At 44.3% G+C, this 16,722-nt stretch overlaps 1 protein-coding gene across 1 annotated transcript in view; it reads right to left on the bottom strand.

Moving 5' to 3' along the window:
* Nucleotides 1-16,722, bottom strand: part of LOC138351372 (longitudinals lacking protein-like) — a 44,914-nt gene that overhangs the window by 10,982 nt on the left and 17,210 nt on the right. The window contains exons 4-5 of the mRNA XM_069303177.1: nt 12,019-12,080; nt 9,761-9,830 (exon numbers count right to left, since the gene is read on the bottom strand). Coding sequence (XP_069159278.1) covers nt 9,761-9,830; nt 12,019-12,080 — 132 coding nt within the window. The remainder of the gene's footprint in view (nt 1-9,760; nt 9,831-12,018; nt 12,081-16,722) is intronic.

Raw genomic sequence — 16,722 nt, 5'->3', positions numbered from 1 at the left:
GCTAAAGTTGCATAAGGCATATCAATAATCACGAAACATAGAACACAAATACTTGAGGATGTTGAACAATTATTATTACTGTAATTTGGATACACAGCAAGGAGTTAGTGGGTGATAGCCTTTCAGAGGCCATCATATATGAAAAAGCAAGGAAATTGCATGAAGACCTTTTAAAGAAAACCCCTGGAATGAGTGATGCAAATGCGAAAGAGTTTAAGGCGAGCAGGGAATGGTTTGAGAAATTTTGAAAAAAAAAAAAAGTGGCATTCATAGTGTTGTGTGTTGCGAGATGTTGGAGGAACACAGCGAAGAACTGACCACAGTAGAACTTCACAAGGAGCAGGAACAAGAGTCAGCTGAGGAAATTTCTTCAGGGGAGGAGGAAACAGTACAAAATGTCCTTTCTTCATTAATTAAGAAAATGTGTGCAGCATGGGAAGAATTGCAAACTTTTGCTGAAATGACTCACTCAAATCACGGTGCAGTAGGCCGTTGCCTTAACCTTTTTAATGACACTGTGATGCCTCACTACAGACAAAAATTAAAATGTATGGAAAAACAAAAATCAATGGAAAGGTTTTTAGCGAGACAAACAAGCAGTGAAAAACAACCAGGTCCTAGTAGTATGTAGGCAAAACTTAGGAGAGAGAGTACCCCAGAGAAGTCATCACTGCCTGATGTTATAATGTAAGGGGACTCTCCTTCCAAACAGTAACACCTCTCCTTCTCCCCCCCCCCTCACCATTTTCCATACACATCAAGTCCTCCATAAAGGTAACAAACATATGTACTGTATTGTAGTTAGAGAACACAATTAAATTCAGTATAAAATGTATTTTTAAGTTAATATTTTTGGGGGTGTGGAGCGGATTAATTCAATTTCCTTTATTTCTTATGGGAAAAATCGTTTCGACTTATGACATTTCGAATAACGATATTTTGACTTACAACGTGTCTAGGAACGGATTACCATCGTAAATTGAGGCCCCACTGTACATGTCACTATATATAGAGCTCCATATTTTTGAGAATAGAAATGTTACACACACACTTAACCAAATAAATTCCAAATGTTACACCATATTGAATATTATTACTGGAAAAAAAACAGCGTTGAATGTAATGAAACACTATTTTCTGGGCGAGACCCGGAGGCTTCCTGGGACTATCCAGGCTGACATGGATATTATTAGACTTTGGCATCAGTCATTGTGAATGGAGTTCTAGGCCTACAGGGGACCAAGAGCCAGAACCTCGCCCCCCCCCCCCCTCAGACAGGCACGAGGAGCAATGGCGAATAGAAATGCACATGTGGTTATGGAGCATTCTATGTCTGCCATCGACGGGTCAGGCACCCAGAGAGGTAAGCATCCCAAAACAAACCCCTATTCTGGTCAAAACTACTACTGAAAGGCAAACTAGTGAACAGAACTCTCCAAAAGGAAACGAGCAAACGAGCATGACGTCACCACATGCCACGTCGCCATCTGCTCAGCTCCCCCTACCCCGGGAGGGGGAAGGGGGGGAGCCCCAGACCCCTCATGCTGGCTACCCACACCTTCAGTTCTCAGGATGGATGTCAAAACACGCGAATTACCGAAGATCGGAGGTAGGGAGGGTTGCCAGGGAGCCTCCGGGTCTCACCCAGAAAATGGTGTTTCATTACATTCAACGCTGGTTTTCTGGAGGGGGGGGGGACCCCTTTGGGTCCCCGGAGCTAACTACCCAAAGACAAGGACAAAAGAGGGATGAACCAGGGAGGGTGGAAACCACGAGCCCTAAACACGAAACAAAATAAACGGCAACACCAAACGACCCCACAGAAGACCCGGGAGACCCGAACCCCGGAAGAGGATAAAGGGAACCCGGGGCAACCCAAAGCGCGTCCCCCAGACACAGAAGCCGTGGCGCACAATGAACAGTGGAGAGCCGCACCAAACACAACACACGATGCACCCCAGGCCAAACCTACCAAGCATCAACAACCCAAGAACTCCTCCGGAAAACATCAGATACATCCCTCACTAGAAAAGAAGGAGATGGGTGTAACCGAACCAACAGGACCAAACAAGCAGAAACCTCTACGCCAGAGGAGAGCAGGAAGCACCTGACCTGACCCCCAAAAGCCAACACCAACAGGAAGAAGAGCCTTAGTGAAACAATCTGGAACCGAAGGGGCCACCACAAACCAATGAGAATAAAGAAAAGAGCACCCAAGCCAAAGGCCAGGACGGCTGAGGCGGCGCATGAGCCGGCCGGAGGTGAAACAACGCATGAGACAGCTTGCGAAACGGCACCGAAGGAACACCAACACTGAACGCAAGCTGCAGCAGCTCCGCCAGCACCGCACAAAAGGTACTTTTGTACTTTTTACTGAAGGTAAAAGAGTTAATATTTGAAAACCCTCGAGATATTGACATAATGGAATTGCAGGTCTGGAATCAGGATGATAACCTGATAATTGTAAATGCCTACAGCCCACCAGCAAGCAACACGAGGACAAAGGAAGAACTGGATGACAAACGAGAGGGCCTCATAATGGTCATGAGAGATATTATTGTACAAGCAGATAAAGATAAATCACGACTGTTGATACTGGGGGACTTCAACTTTAGAGCAATAGACTGGGAGGCCTATGAAGCAAGAACAGAGGACTCTTGGACATGCAGATTTGTGAACCTCATTCTGGAGACATTCTTGTATCAACGCATAAAGCAAGCCACAAGAATGAGGGAAGGAGATATACCGTCAGTACTGGATCTAGTATTCACCAGGAAAGAAGAAGAGATTTTTGACATCCAGTACCTTCCTCCCTTGGGAAAGAGTGATCACGTCCTGTTAGACATTAAATATGCTTTAAGATACCATCTAGAAGAAAATGGGGACATTGAAACAGTTGATAAACTCAATTTAAAGAGAGGCAACTATGGGGAACTTCAAAATTTTTTTAATGAGTGTAATTGGACAGAATTGTTGCTAGGCAGGGAAGTAAATGAAATGTATGCCAAATTTTTAAAACTATACGAGGAAGGCACACAAACATTCATACCAAAACAGAGATGCAGGACCAGAAAACAGGATTGGTTCGACAGAAATTGTGAGAGGGCAAGAGACCAAAAGACACAAAAATGGAATCAGTATAGGAAGAGGCCAAACCCCCAAACATACCAGCGATACAAAGATGCGAGAAACAATTATACAGCAGTAAGGAGAGAGGCAGAAAGAAATTTTGAAAAAGGGATAGCAGATAAATGTAAAACAGAACAGGGCCTATTCTACAAATTCATAAACAACAAATTGCAGGTAAAGGATAATATCCAGAGGTTGAAAATGGGAAACAGATTCACGGAAAATGAAAAGGAAATGTGTGAAACATTAAATGAAAAGTTCCAAAGTGTGTTTGTACAAAATGAAATCTTCAGAGAACCAGACACAATAAGAATTCCAGAGAACAACATAGAGCGGATCGAGGTGTCTAGAGATGAAGTGGAAAATATGCTAAAGGAGCTCGGGAGGAACAAAGCAGCTGGCCCAGATGGCGTTTCACCATGGGTTCTGAGAGAATGTGCATCTGAGCTCAGCATTCCACTTCACCTGATCTTTCAGGCATCCCTGTGTACAGGAATCGTAGCAGACGTGTGGAAACAGGCTAACATAGTTCCAATCTACAAAAGTGGCAGCAGGGAAGACCCCCTCAATTATAGACCTGTATCATTGACAAGTGTAATAGTGAAAGTATTGGAAAAGCTAATCAAAACTAAATGGGTAGAACACCTGGAGAGAAATGATATAATATCAGACAGACAGTATGGTTTTCGATCAGGAAGATCCTGTGTATCGAATTTACTCAGTTTCTATGATCGGGCCACAGAGATATTACAGGAAAGAGATGGCTGGGTTGACTGCATCTATCTGGACCTAAAAAAGGCTTTCGACAGAGTTCCACATAAGAGGTTGTTCTGGAAACTGGAAAATATTGGAGGGGTGACAGGTAAGCTTCTATCATGAATGAAAAATTTTCTGACTGATAGAAAAATGAGGGCAGTAATCAGAGGCAATGTATCGGAATGGAGAAATGTCACAAGTGGAGTACCACAGGGTTCAGTTCTTGCACCAGTGATGTTTATTGTCTACATAAATGATCTACCAGTTGGTATACAGAATTGTATGAACATGTTTGCTGATGATGCTAAGATAATAGGAAGGATAAGAAATTTAGATGATTGTCATGCCCTTCAAGAAGACCTGGACAAAATAAGTATATGGAGCACCACCTGGCAAATGGAATTTAATGTTAATAAATATCATGTTATGGAATGTGGAATAGGAGAACATAGACCCCATACAACCTATATATTATGTGAGAAATCTTTAAAGAATTCTGATAAAGAAAGAGATCTAGGGGTGGTTCTAGATAGAAAACTATCACCTGAGGACCACATAAAGAATATTGTGCGAGGAGCCTATGCCACACTTTCTAACTTCAGAATTGCATTTAAATACATGGATGGTGATATACTAAAGAAATTGTTCATGACTTTTGTTAGGCCAAAGCTAGAATATGCAGTTGTTGTGTGGTGCCCATATCTTAAGAAGCACATCAACAAACTGGAAAAGGTGCAAAGACATGCTACGAAGTGGCTCCCAGAACTGAAGGGCAAGAGCTACGAGGAGAGGTTGGAAGCATTAAACATGCCAAAACTAGAAGACAGAAGAAAAAGAGGTGATATGATCACTACATACAAAATAGTAACAGGAATTGATAAAATCGACAGGGAAGATTTCCTGAGACCTGGAACTTCAAGAACAAGAGGTCATAGATTTAAACTAGCTAAACACAGATGCCGAAGAAATATAAGAAAATTCACCTTCGCAAACAGAGTGGTAGACGGTTGGAACAAGTTAAGTGAGAAGGTGGTGGAGGCCAAGACCGTCAGTAGTTTCAAAGCGTTATATGACAAAGAGTGCTGGGAAGACGGGACACCACGAGCATAGCTCTCATCCTGTAACTACACTTAGGTAATTACACTTAGGTAATTACAAGAAGAGGCAACAGTATGTAGCATCAGAAGACAGCCCTAACAACAAGCAAAAAACAAGACAACCCCATCCGAGACCTAAGTAAACCTACGAAGGGACAAGAAAATGGAAGAACTGCCAGGAAACTATATATGGCCGTCGAGACGAAGCACGCAAGTTTGACACCTTGAACGAAGCCACCTAATCACCATACAAAAGGTGACAGACTCAAGTCAGAAAACCAGAAGCAAAGACCCAACAACGTGACGGACCGGTCCAATCTACCGAAATAGGCGGAGCCTCAGACACACCTCCACCCCCAGGTTTGGACGCCGAGTAAGCACACCCTGAAACCAAGGCTGGGCCGGCCTCGAAAGAGTCAAAAGGACAACTCTTCCTCGGAAAGTCACCAAGTGACCAGCTCCAAGAACCATACAAGACCCAGCAAAGACCAAACCCGGGAGGGGAACCAGATGGGACATCTGCCAGGCCACCAAGAACCCAAACCCAGCAAGCTGGGAAAGAACCAAAACCCTGGCGAGCAGACAACGCAGACCGGCTGGGAGCCCAGACTAACCAGTCATCAAGGTAGGCCAGCCCTTGAACCTAACAGACGCAGGCGGGTCACCATGACCCGAATAGGGCGTGGAAACACGCAAGGTGCCAGGATCAAGCTGAATGGAAGGCAATGAAGCAGAAAACGTGATGCCCCACAACCAAACCGAGCCAGTCCCTGAACCCCGGATGAAGTGGGATGTGCCAATACACATCCCAGAGGTCCAGGGACACCATCCAAGCGCCCTGCGCCAAGAGAAACTGAACCAGGGACAAAGCAGTCATCCGAAGGGAGGGGCAATAGATCCAGGGGTTCAGACAGACCCGACAAAGCGCAGGTGAAGAGGCCCGCCCTGCCAGCCCCAAACCCCCTAAAGGAGAAAGGGCCACCCAACGCCACCGTAGGCCAGAAGATACGACCCGACAAACCCACAATTCGTGAGACCAGCGTGAGCGAACAGCACAAGCTTCCCCATCCCCCCCCACTGCCCCATCAATGGGGTGAACTGCGAAGCTGGCACCACTGGCCCATGAAGAGAGAAACCACTGAGCCCCAGCACAACCCCTCTAGAGAGAATCCATACCCCCCCCCAGATCCGTGGAGGACCAACAAGTCCGTCAAAGGACGACAACAACAAGAAGCTGCCCGCAGATATAGCACAACCGCAGAACCTGCGAACATCAAGAAACAAAAAGGCAATGAAAACCAAAGAGCTAGGACCCAGCAGTTTCCAAAGAAGCGAGCACCACCTGCTGATACGTGAGACGCGAAGCAAAAGTAAGAGACTTAGGCATTCAACCCCGGGACGGCCCCAAGCGCGTCCACGTCCCCCCCCCCCCCACTACAAGCCAATCCAAAGACAGCTCCAGGAGGGAAAAGAACCGCAAGAACGAAGCCAATAGGTTATGAATGCACGAGGCCATAGCAACAAGCGCAGCCAAAGGGAGGGAACCGGCACGGGAAGCCGCACACGGCCTACATCCCGTGGAAGGGCAGGGGTGAACAAGCACACATGGAGGTGCAACCCCTGTCCCCCAGCAAAACCTGGACCACCTTTAGCCCTACGAGCCACTCAAGCGTGCAGAACAACAGAACATATGCTAAGCCACCAACGAAAACACCAGGCAGTCCGGAAGCCAGGATGACACCGGAAACCCCCAACGAATACAGGAGAGAGACAAAGACCCAAACTGTTAAGAAGATGGATTCATGAGAGAGGCGTAACTCGAGTCGTGCAAGAGGTAAACCGCAAAGGTCACCCGTACTACACAAAGCCAGATACGGGAGACCGAAACCTCCAGAAGGACAGGACCGAGGGACCCTAAGGGACACGGAACCGAACCTGGGAAGGGGCCAACTCGTTCGCGGAGGGGGAGGGAAAACCCAACTCCCCAGAACAGCAAGCCCCGCTCTGAGGATAGAAAAGCCCATGTGGGGGACCAATGTGGCCTAAGGCCCCCAAGTCTTCCTCCCCAGCCCCAGGAACCTCCACAGCAGGACCCGGGGCCAAGCCTTTTCCCCAAAGTCCCGGCCTAAGAAAAAGCCAGGGCAGCTGGAAAAATTAAGGAAGGCGCCCCACTAGTCAGACCCATACACAACGGCTGGAGGAACAGGCTCGAATGCCTCCATCACCATCCCAGAAGGGGCAATCCCCCGAGACTGCCCGAGTCTCCAAACCCAGGTAACCTTGCACTGACCACGAAACCCACAGATGTTTTGGAGCCGAAGGCAGGGGAAGAGGACCAAACCGAACCAAAGAAGGGAAAGGACAAGGAGGAACAAAACCAAATTAGGGAAAGGACGAGGAGGCACAGACTGAACCAGAGTCAAAAGCGATCACCACCCCCAAATCTGGGTCTCTATAACCAACAGGGCAGCCTCAGGGCTTCTGGGACAGCAATTAACCTAACACGTTGCAGAAACCTAACCGCAACAACTGCGCCACCTGTACACGAATAGTTATCAATGGACCAGGTAAACCGAGTCACAAACAAGCAACAAAACTCGCAGGACTCTGGGTCAAAGGTGTCACCGACCCAGCAGGCAGTGACGGAGTCAAAGAAAATGAAAGTAACCCGGAGACAAGGGGACAACAACCCTCAAACTCACAAAGCAAGAGGGGACTCAGGGGTCACATCCATCGGACCCACACATCCCCATGGGGATTCCCAAGGTCATGAGACGAAACTCATGCTCAGGGAAGCCAAAGCAGGGTACTGCTAACCAGCTAACTGCTCTACCAACAAAACTTTTAGAAACTGCACCCCAGGGGACATGCCCACTCAGGGGGGCCTAGCAGGGGGTACCACCATGAAGGACAGAGCAATCTAAATATGCGGGGGGGGGGCAACAACCAAAGGCAGACCACCCCCCCAACCAGCCATCAGAAACAAAAGCAAAAATAAAACTCTGCAAGAGCACAACATACCCAGAGGGAACACAGCCGGCCGCCATGAGAGGTGACAACTAGCTGCGCAGTACCCTGCGCCCCACCAGTGCAAACTACCTCTTACCCTAAGGCAAACAAAGGTGTAAGAAACCCCCCAGCACACAAAGGGCGGCCGATCACCGAGCAGCAAAAGATCCAGCAAAGGTAGATCCCAAGGCGACTTGTGGAAGGTGGCCCCAAGCCCCAAGGGCAGTACTTACAGGGCACCTAGGGAAGGTGACCCTAGGCGCATGCAGCCCAAGTACTTGGGAGATTACTTTTGGCTCATGCACCACAAGAGAAGACCTGCACCGCACCACAAGGCACAGAACAGTGGACAGAAAGCCGGAGCCAGAGCCATAATAACCGGCGCCATTCACATCAGCCGAACTGAAGGTGTGGCTAGCCGGCGAGAGGGGTCTGGGGCTCCCCCTTCCCCCTCCCGGGGAGGAGGGAGCTGCGCAGACGGCGTCGCAGCATGTGATGACGTCATGCTCATTTGCTCGTTTTCTTTTGGGTAGTTCTGTCCATTTGTTTACCTTTCAGTAGTAGTTTTAACCAAAATAGAGGTTTGTTTTGGGATGCTTACATTTTTCTGGGTGCCTGACCCAGTTGATGGCAGACACAGAATGCTCCATAACTACAGTACATGTGCGTTTCTATCTCACTGCTCCTCATGCCTCTCTGAGGGGGCCAGGTTCTGGCTCAGGGTCCCCAGTAGGCCTAGAACTCCATTCATAATGACTGATGCCAAGGTCTAATAATATCCATGTCAGCCTGGATAGCTCCAGGGAGCCAAAGAGGCTCCCCACAGAAACAAGATATAAAACCAGACACTGAAATAATTATGTGAAAATGTATTTGGGGCAGCCCCTGCCACACTCACTGTCGGCCACTAGGCTGACCTTGGATTCTTGTTCCGTGTATATGAACTCTCAACACACGATCTTTGTGGCTCATTATGGTGCACAAATATGTAGATACTGTACTTAGATATATACGTGTGTATATAGTGTAATAACAGCAAAACACTGCTTGAGTGATCTTAGAATATAATATACATGTCACCAAATATGAGCCCCATATTTTTAGCATAGCAATGTTTCACACTTTAACTATATAAATTACACAAATTACATACTCTTGAATAATATTACAGCAAAAAAGCAGATTAGAAATGAATGAAAGACATTTATAAATAACTATGAAAATACTTGTATATTTTCTGTAACTGTTGCCGCACGAGGTGGCGGTGGCAAGTGTGTCCGGGAGCCTACTCACTCAGCGCCCATATATTGCTCACCTTCTCAGTTCCATCACAGCTAAAGTACATTACATACAATATTTCTGTTTAGTCTCTCGTGATCAGAGCCTACATTTTAACAATACTGTACAAGAAAATATTATTTTTGTGAAATAATTTTTTCTTGTGCACCACTGAGGTGTCATATTGTAATGCGATGCAGTTGAATAGTTAAGAGATAATTTGATAAAACACCTCCAAAGGACACCCGATAATCCTGGTTGTGTTGTTCATACATCGGACCATGAGTAGCTTCGTCCAACGACCTGGTAGACTAGACCACGAGTATGGTCAGAGACCGGGCCGTAGGTACATTGATCCCCAAAACCAACAACAGGAACAAAACAAGTAGGTAGTGTATGTTCACATGTGTGTATTTCTTGTTTGTAAATAAAATGAATGTGGACCCCAAATTGTCCACAAAAACATGCATAGATAATGCAGTACTACTAACATTTTGTCTCCTCTGCAGTAGTTAGGCCAGCCTCCTCACATTGGGCAGCAATATCAAGGATCCCTCGCACCTGCCAAATACATTACACAGTTAATCAATGGCAATATCAATACAATTCTACAGATTCAATAATGCTACCAGAATACAAAAACTATGCATGCTGAACTCTATCCCATGTAGTGACTACCGATCTTGAATTGTTTGTGAAGAATTTCATTATTTTTCTTCTTTTTTGTTTTCTGAACAATAAAGTTCTTATTATATATTATGCCATGGGTCCTAGGATGGTGAGGGGGACTGAATGGATGGTGAAGGGACTGGATGGAAGGATGGTGAGGGGACTGGATGGATGGATGGTGAGGGGACTGCATGGATGGATGGTGAGGGGACTGGATGGATGGATGGTGAGGGGACTGGATGGATGGATGGTGAGGGGACTGGATGGATGGATGGTGAGGGGACTGGATGGATGGATGGTGAGGGGACTGGATGGATGGATGGGTGGTGAGGGGACTGGATGGATGGATGGTGAGGGGACTGGATGGATGGATGGTGAGGGGACTGGATGGATGGATGGTGAGGGGACTGGATGGATGGATGGTGAGGGGACTGGATGGATGGATGGATGAATGGATGGTGGGGGAAACTGAATAGATGGAAGGAAAGGGACTTGGATGAATAGAGGAGGGGGGACTGGATGAATGGTGGGTGGGACTGAATGGATAGAGGAACTGGATGGATGGTGAGGGGACTGGATGGTGGGGGACTGGATGGATGGTGAGAGGACTAGAAGGATGGTGAGAGGACTAGAAGGATGGTGAGGGGACTGGATGGATGGTTGATGGGGACTGAATGGATGGATGGTGGATAGACTGGATGGATGGAGGGGGGGGGGACTGAATGGATCGTGGGAGGGACTGGATAAATGGTGGGGGGGGGGACTTGATAGATGAATGGTGAGGGGACTGGATGGATGGTGAGGGGGACCATATGGATGGTGAGGGAACTGGATGGATGGTGGGGTGAAAATTCCTCCCTCACACTGCACCCTCCCTGCTTCCCCCACACCCCCCATCCCACCACCGGACTCTCCTCACTACCTCCATACCCCACACCAGACCCCCACCCCCCCAGCTGTACCCTCCCAGCCACATCTGAACGGTATTAATATGGGCTTTGTTGCTTCCAGCTGGTGGATCAGGAGGCAGACTGCATGACATTAAATTCTTGTTGTTTATTGACTGTGAAAGCCTGATTGACTGTAAATGGCTGAAGGATTAAATGCCTGATCAATTTCTACCACAACTGTGAATGCTTGACTGACTTTTGTTATGACTGCCTGTGACTGGTCTTGACTGTGAATGCTTGACTGACTGACTGTGAATGCTTGACTGACTGACTGACTGACTGACTGCCACATAACAGAGGCAGTGAAATGTTTGAAAAGAAAATCTGGAACAAGTGAGCAGACATGAAAGCGTTTAAGGCAAGCAGGGGACGGTCTCACCACCTCCTCCCTCCTCCTCACCGTCTCACATACGCCAACAAGAGTCCTCAGTAGAGGTGAGGTGCAGTTAAATGTTCACTTATTTTATTTATGGTTCATATTTATACCTGATTGTTTTGTGTATGAAAAATATGAGTAGTATTCAATATAATATGTACTTTTAAGTTAATATTTTTGGGGGTATGAAACAGATTAATTCAATTTACATTATTTCTTATGGGAAAATTCATTTTGGTTGACGAATTTTTGGTTGACGTCTCTGGGAATGGATTACAATCGCAAACGAAGGTACCACTGTACTGCTAAAAAATATTCTACAGTAAACATTAGATTATTTCAGGGTCAAGTCTCAAGACCTATTGCAAGCTTTAAAATCAGAATTACACATGCTGAGATAAAAGAAAATCTGTGTGGTTTCTACAACGCCCCCAAGAGTTCCCCCTAAATTTTCCACACTAAAAGCAGAGAAGGAAATCATAATAATGTTTAACCTATTTTTCCATGTGATAAGGTAGTAAGAACCTTTCCATAATGTATACCAAAACATACAATTGCTCTTCAAATCTGAATAACTAAATAATTATGAATAACCAAACAAATCTGAACATGCAAACATCAAAACCAAAAGGTAAATGCAGCATCTCTACAAGCAATAAAATTACAGCTATATATTTTTTGGTGAAAATCAATCCAAAATTTGGTAGTAAAAACATTTTGTTTACAAACCCTTGTAAGAGACCAAAATACTAACCTGGAGAGCTCGACCCAGCTTGAGGAAAGCAGCTAGATGTTCCTGTTCCACCATCACTTTCCCTGAAGTAAATATTATATCAATAAAATTTTAAATGTACCCTAACAAAAAACTATATTAGAATAATATACTGAATTTACCTATCATATTCGTGGACACCTTGTGCACCCCTGAACTATCCACCAAGGGGTTTATCACCGAAGAAAGGTCTCCAGGCACACCATCTAAATCTAATGCAGCCAGTTATATTGCATATATGCTTTCCTTGGACCTGTTTCTTCTGACCTTTTCTAGGACCTTTCCTCCCGACATGTTTATCCTTTACAGGATAAACATGTCAATTATGACACTAGCTAACCGCATATGTAAGTTGCTCAGCCTAGAGACTGTATGTGACCGGACAACCCTCAATTATCTTTCACCAGATTTTTAACATGAAGGAGAATAAGCTCAAATTCGGAATACCAGTTACCTGTGTGTGTTCTGCTCTTATGAACATACACAGATCCTATTTGAGCAAAGTAGGAATATTATCACCTTAACAGACAAGGTAAAGAAACAGGAGAACAAATCGAGGAACTAGTGCACGAAAATGAGAAATGGAAAGTGAAGAGTGGTGAATTTGATGAAATTAACAAGAAAACAGACTCGTATGGTGAACAACTCCAAGAAACCCTAAAGGCGAACAGAGTTAGGCAAGTATATGCAAATAAAAACTTCATGGACAACTCACATAGAAGAAGTTAATAAATAACTAGAAAAGTACAAAGAGGAAATTAGAGACAAGTACAGTGCAAGTTGTAAAAGAGAGAGATGATCAAGGAAGTGTGAATGGAAGTCAAAACCAGAAATGACCAACAAGAAGCAAAAGTTAGGCAAGCAATTTGAAAAGAACTGGTTACCAACAGTAAATTAGTACAAAACACTGCAGATAGAAGTAAAGCCATAATAATTTTTGGGTGTTTAGAAAAAGAAATATCATCTAGGGTGGACAGAAAAACAAAAGAAATGAAAATCATAGAGAAAATAATAGGTTTAAGAAAAGGCCTAAATCCAAAGGAAAATGTCAGTAATTTTAGGATAGGAAAATATAAGAAAGACAAGACCGAAGACAAGAAGTTTGCCATCCCGAGCACTGTTTGCTCAGCTTTCAGGATGGCAAACTTTGGTCAATAAGACAACATCTCTCAAAGGAAGACAGAGAAAAGCTGAAAACCAACCTCGATGAAACGAAACGTCTAAATGGGAAAAGAAATGAAGAAATTTTTTTTTTCTATAAAGTGTTAGGGACTGGGAAGCAAGTGAAATGGAAAATAAAAACAAAGCAATCACTAGAGAAATGGGGAGTAATGGGGAAAGGGAACATATTACTGAAAATTGTATACACCATCATTTAGCCAGACAGGGCTTGACAGCTGAGTGGACAGGGCTTGAGATTCCTAGTCCTGAGGTTCCGGGTTAGATTCCCGGTGGAGGCGAAAACAAATGGGCAGTTTTTTCACCCTGATGCACCTGTTCACCTACAGTAAATAAGTACCTGGGAGCTAGACAGCTGTTACGGGCTGATTCCTGTGGGTGTGTAACAAAAAGGAGGCCTGGTCAAGGACCGAGCCACGGGGGATGCTAAGACCTAAAATCATCTCAAGATAACCAAGATCATAGATGAAGCGAGATAAAAAATACTAGAGCTAAGAGATATAATTCAGCTTAAGGTCCCAGATATTGTTGCACTAACAGAGGCAAAACCTGAAGAAAATATTTTAAATGAGGTCGTATTCCCAAGGGGCTACTCAGTTTGGAGACGTGACAGGAAAACTTGGAAGGGGGAAGGAGTGGCTGTGCTGGTGAAAGAACACCTGAAGGTAAGAGTTAATAATTAAAAACCCTCGAGAAGTTGGCATAATGGTATTGCAGGTTTGGAATCAGGATGATAAACTGATAATCGTAAATATCTACAGCCCACCAGCAAGCAACACATGGACAAAAGAGGAACTAGATGACAAACGAGAGGGCCTCACAATGGTCATGAGTGTGATTTCAGTAAAAGCAGAAAAAGATAAATCAAGACTGATGGTAATGGGGGACTTCAACTTGAAGGCAGTAGACTGGAAGGCCTACGAAGAAAGAACAGACGACATTTGGACAGGCAGATTTGTGAACCTCATTCTGGAGACATCCACATAACATGTCAAGCTGGCCACAAGAATGAGGGAAAGGGATATTTCGTCAGTATTGGATCTAATATTTACCAGAAAAGAAGAAGAGATATTTGACATTCAATACCTTCTTCCCTTGGAGAAAAGTGATAATGTCCTGTTGGAAATTAAATATGCTTTGCACTATAAGCTGCAAGAGAGTATCGACATTGAAACAGTTGACAAACTCAATTTCAAAAGAGGAACCATGAGAAACTATGAGGAACTTAGAAAATTCATTATTGAGTTTAATTGAACAGATTTGTTGCTAGGCATGGAAGTAAATGAGATCTATGCCAAATTTTGTGAAGAATACAATGAAGGCACACAAACATTCATACCAAAACAGAGATGCAGGACCAGAAAACAGGATTGGTTCAACTGGCCCTCTCACAATGTGTAACTGTGAGAGGGCCAGAGAGAAAAAGACAAGAAAATGGGGTCAATATAGGAAGAGGCCTAACCTGCAAACATAACAGCACTACCAGCCAGCAAGAAACAATTACAGCAGTGAGAAGAGAGGCAGAAAGGAACTTTGAGAAACGTATGGCGGACAAATGTGAAACAGGTCCAGGCCTTTTCTATAAATTCATTAAAAGCAAGATACATGTAAAGGATAAAATCCAGAGATTGACAACGGGGAACAGGACTACTGAGAATGAAAAAGAAATGTGTGAAATAAATGAAGATTTCAGAGAGCCAGACCGAATATCAATTCCAGAGCACGCCATAAAGGTATAGAGGTACGAGACCTGGGGGGAGGTGGTTTTGGATAGCAAGCTGTTGCCAGAGGAACACACAAAGAACATTGTGAGACGAGCATATGCATCGCTTTCCAACTTCACACTTGTTTTTAATTATATGGATGGTGAAATACTAAAGAAACTGTTAATGAATTTTGTCAGACCAAATTTGGAAAATACAGCAGTTATATGGTGCCCATATCTCAAGAAGCAAACAAATAAACTGGAAAAGGTGCAACAGCATGCTACAAAATGGCTTCCAGAACTGAAAAACAAGAGGTAGAAGGAGAGACTAGAGGCGTTAAACATGCCAAAACTAGAAGATAGAAGAAGTGGCGATATGATCACCACTTACAAAATACTAACAGGAATCAACCAACTTGACAAAGGAATTCCCGAAACTAGCAACTTCACGAACAAGAGGACACAGAATCAAGCTTAAGAAACAAAGGTGCCGAAAAACTATTAGAGTTTTTTCTTTTGCAAACAGAGTGGTAGATGGTTGGAACAAGCTAAGTGAGAAGGTGGTGGAAGCCAAAATTGTCAGTAGTTTCAAAGTGTTCAACGACAAAGTACTGGGATGATGAAACACCACGAGCATAGCTCTCATCCTGTAACTACACTTAGGTAATTACAGAGCCTTTCATCCAAGTCTTTGCCTCATGTGGCTTGTCTGGTCTGTTTATGACCGAGATGACGTGTAGACAGGTGCAGCACGGTGACCTTATACACTATTTCACAATCATGCATAATGAGGACAAAGTTTCTAGGGAAGTTATGTTACAGTGCATCCTACGCAACAGCCAATTGGCAGCGTAGCATAAGAACACCTACTGGCTCAACCACACGTGCTTCTCCTGAGTAAGACAACACTTCGATACCCTCAACAGTTATTTATCGCATGACTCTTGATGCTACTCAATATACTGGTACTGTTTTCCACAATATGAGACACGTAGTTCTCTCTAATGCTGTGAACTGCAGATGGGTGGGCCTTATCCTTTCCTATGTCTGCTATAATGATTTGAATAGCAGTGGGAGGAGCTTATCTTCATCCATAGTATGCTGACAATGATGTTGCAAGTTGATATATAAATACAGCAACTCCCCTGTAATATAATGCAGTTAACTTGATGTGAAGTGGTATATTGAGTTCTGGGATCTCGGACCAAGAGAATAGACCTCACATAACGACTAGAGTACCTTCAATGGCACGAATGGACACGCTTATGGCATGTCTTCATGATCAATCAGAGGATGGGATTTTTGCAGGGTAAACCTGCTATTGGCTGTGAATCTATGACTTCCTTTGTGCCAAAACAGTGTTACAAGGTGATAGAGAGAGCCCCCTTATGTCTGGTGAGTGGTAATGCAGTCTGCAAGGATTAAACCCCTCAAACACCATCACCCGTACCTGCTATGTTACGGAGTACCAACAAAGACATACATCTGAATACAAAATCCAACTAGTGTTCTCTGCATTCCTGAAGATAAGAGGTTCAATTAGACACCTAACCTGACTGGTATCTGACCAGAAATTAAAAAAAAAAGATTAGCTAATCCTTTAGATAATTATGCATGAACTGCATTCCACCAAGAGCTAGGCTGGAAAAGGCAACACTATTACAATATGTCCTTTCTAATCTAAAGATTAAGACTTTTGCTATTGTGTAACAAAGTAAATTGTGTTTATTTTATTTGCTTATTTTGGAATTAATGTGTTTACCTTAATTCTAAAAACTAATTAATACTAATAAAGCAGTAAG

Source organism: Procambarus clarkii, chromosome 49 (assembly GCF_040958095.1).
Source record: "Procambarus clarkii isolate CNS0578487 chromosome 49, FALCON_Pclarkii_2.0, whole genome shotgun sequence".
Taxonomy (NCBI): domain Eukaryota; kingdom Metazoa; phylum Arthropoda; class Malacostraca; order Decapoda; family Cambaridae; genus Procambarus; species Procambarus clarkii.
The sequence above is the reverse complement of the archived record's forward strand: the minus strand, read 5'-3'. Positions and strand labels throughout refer to the sequence as shown.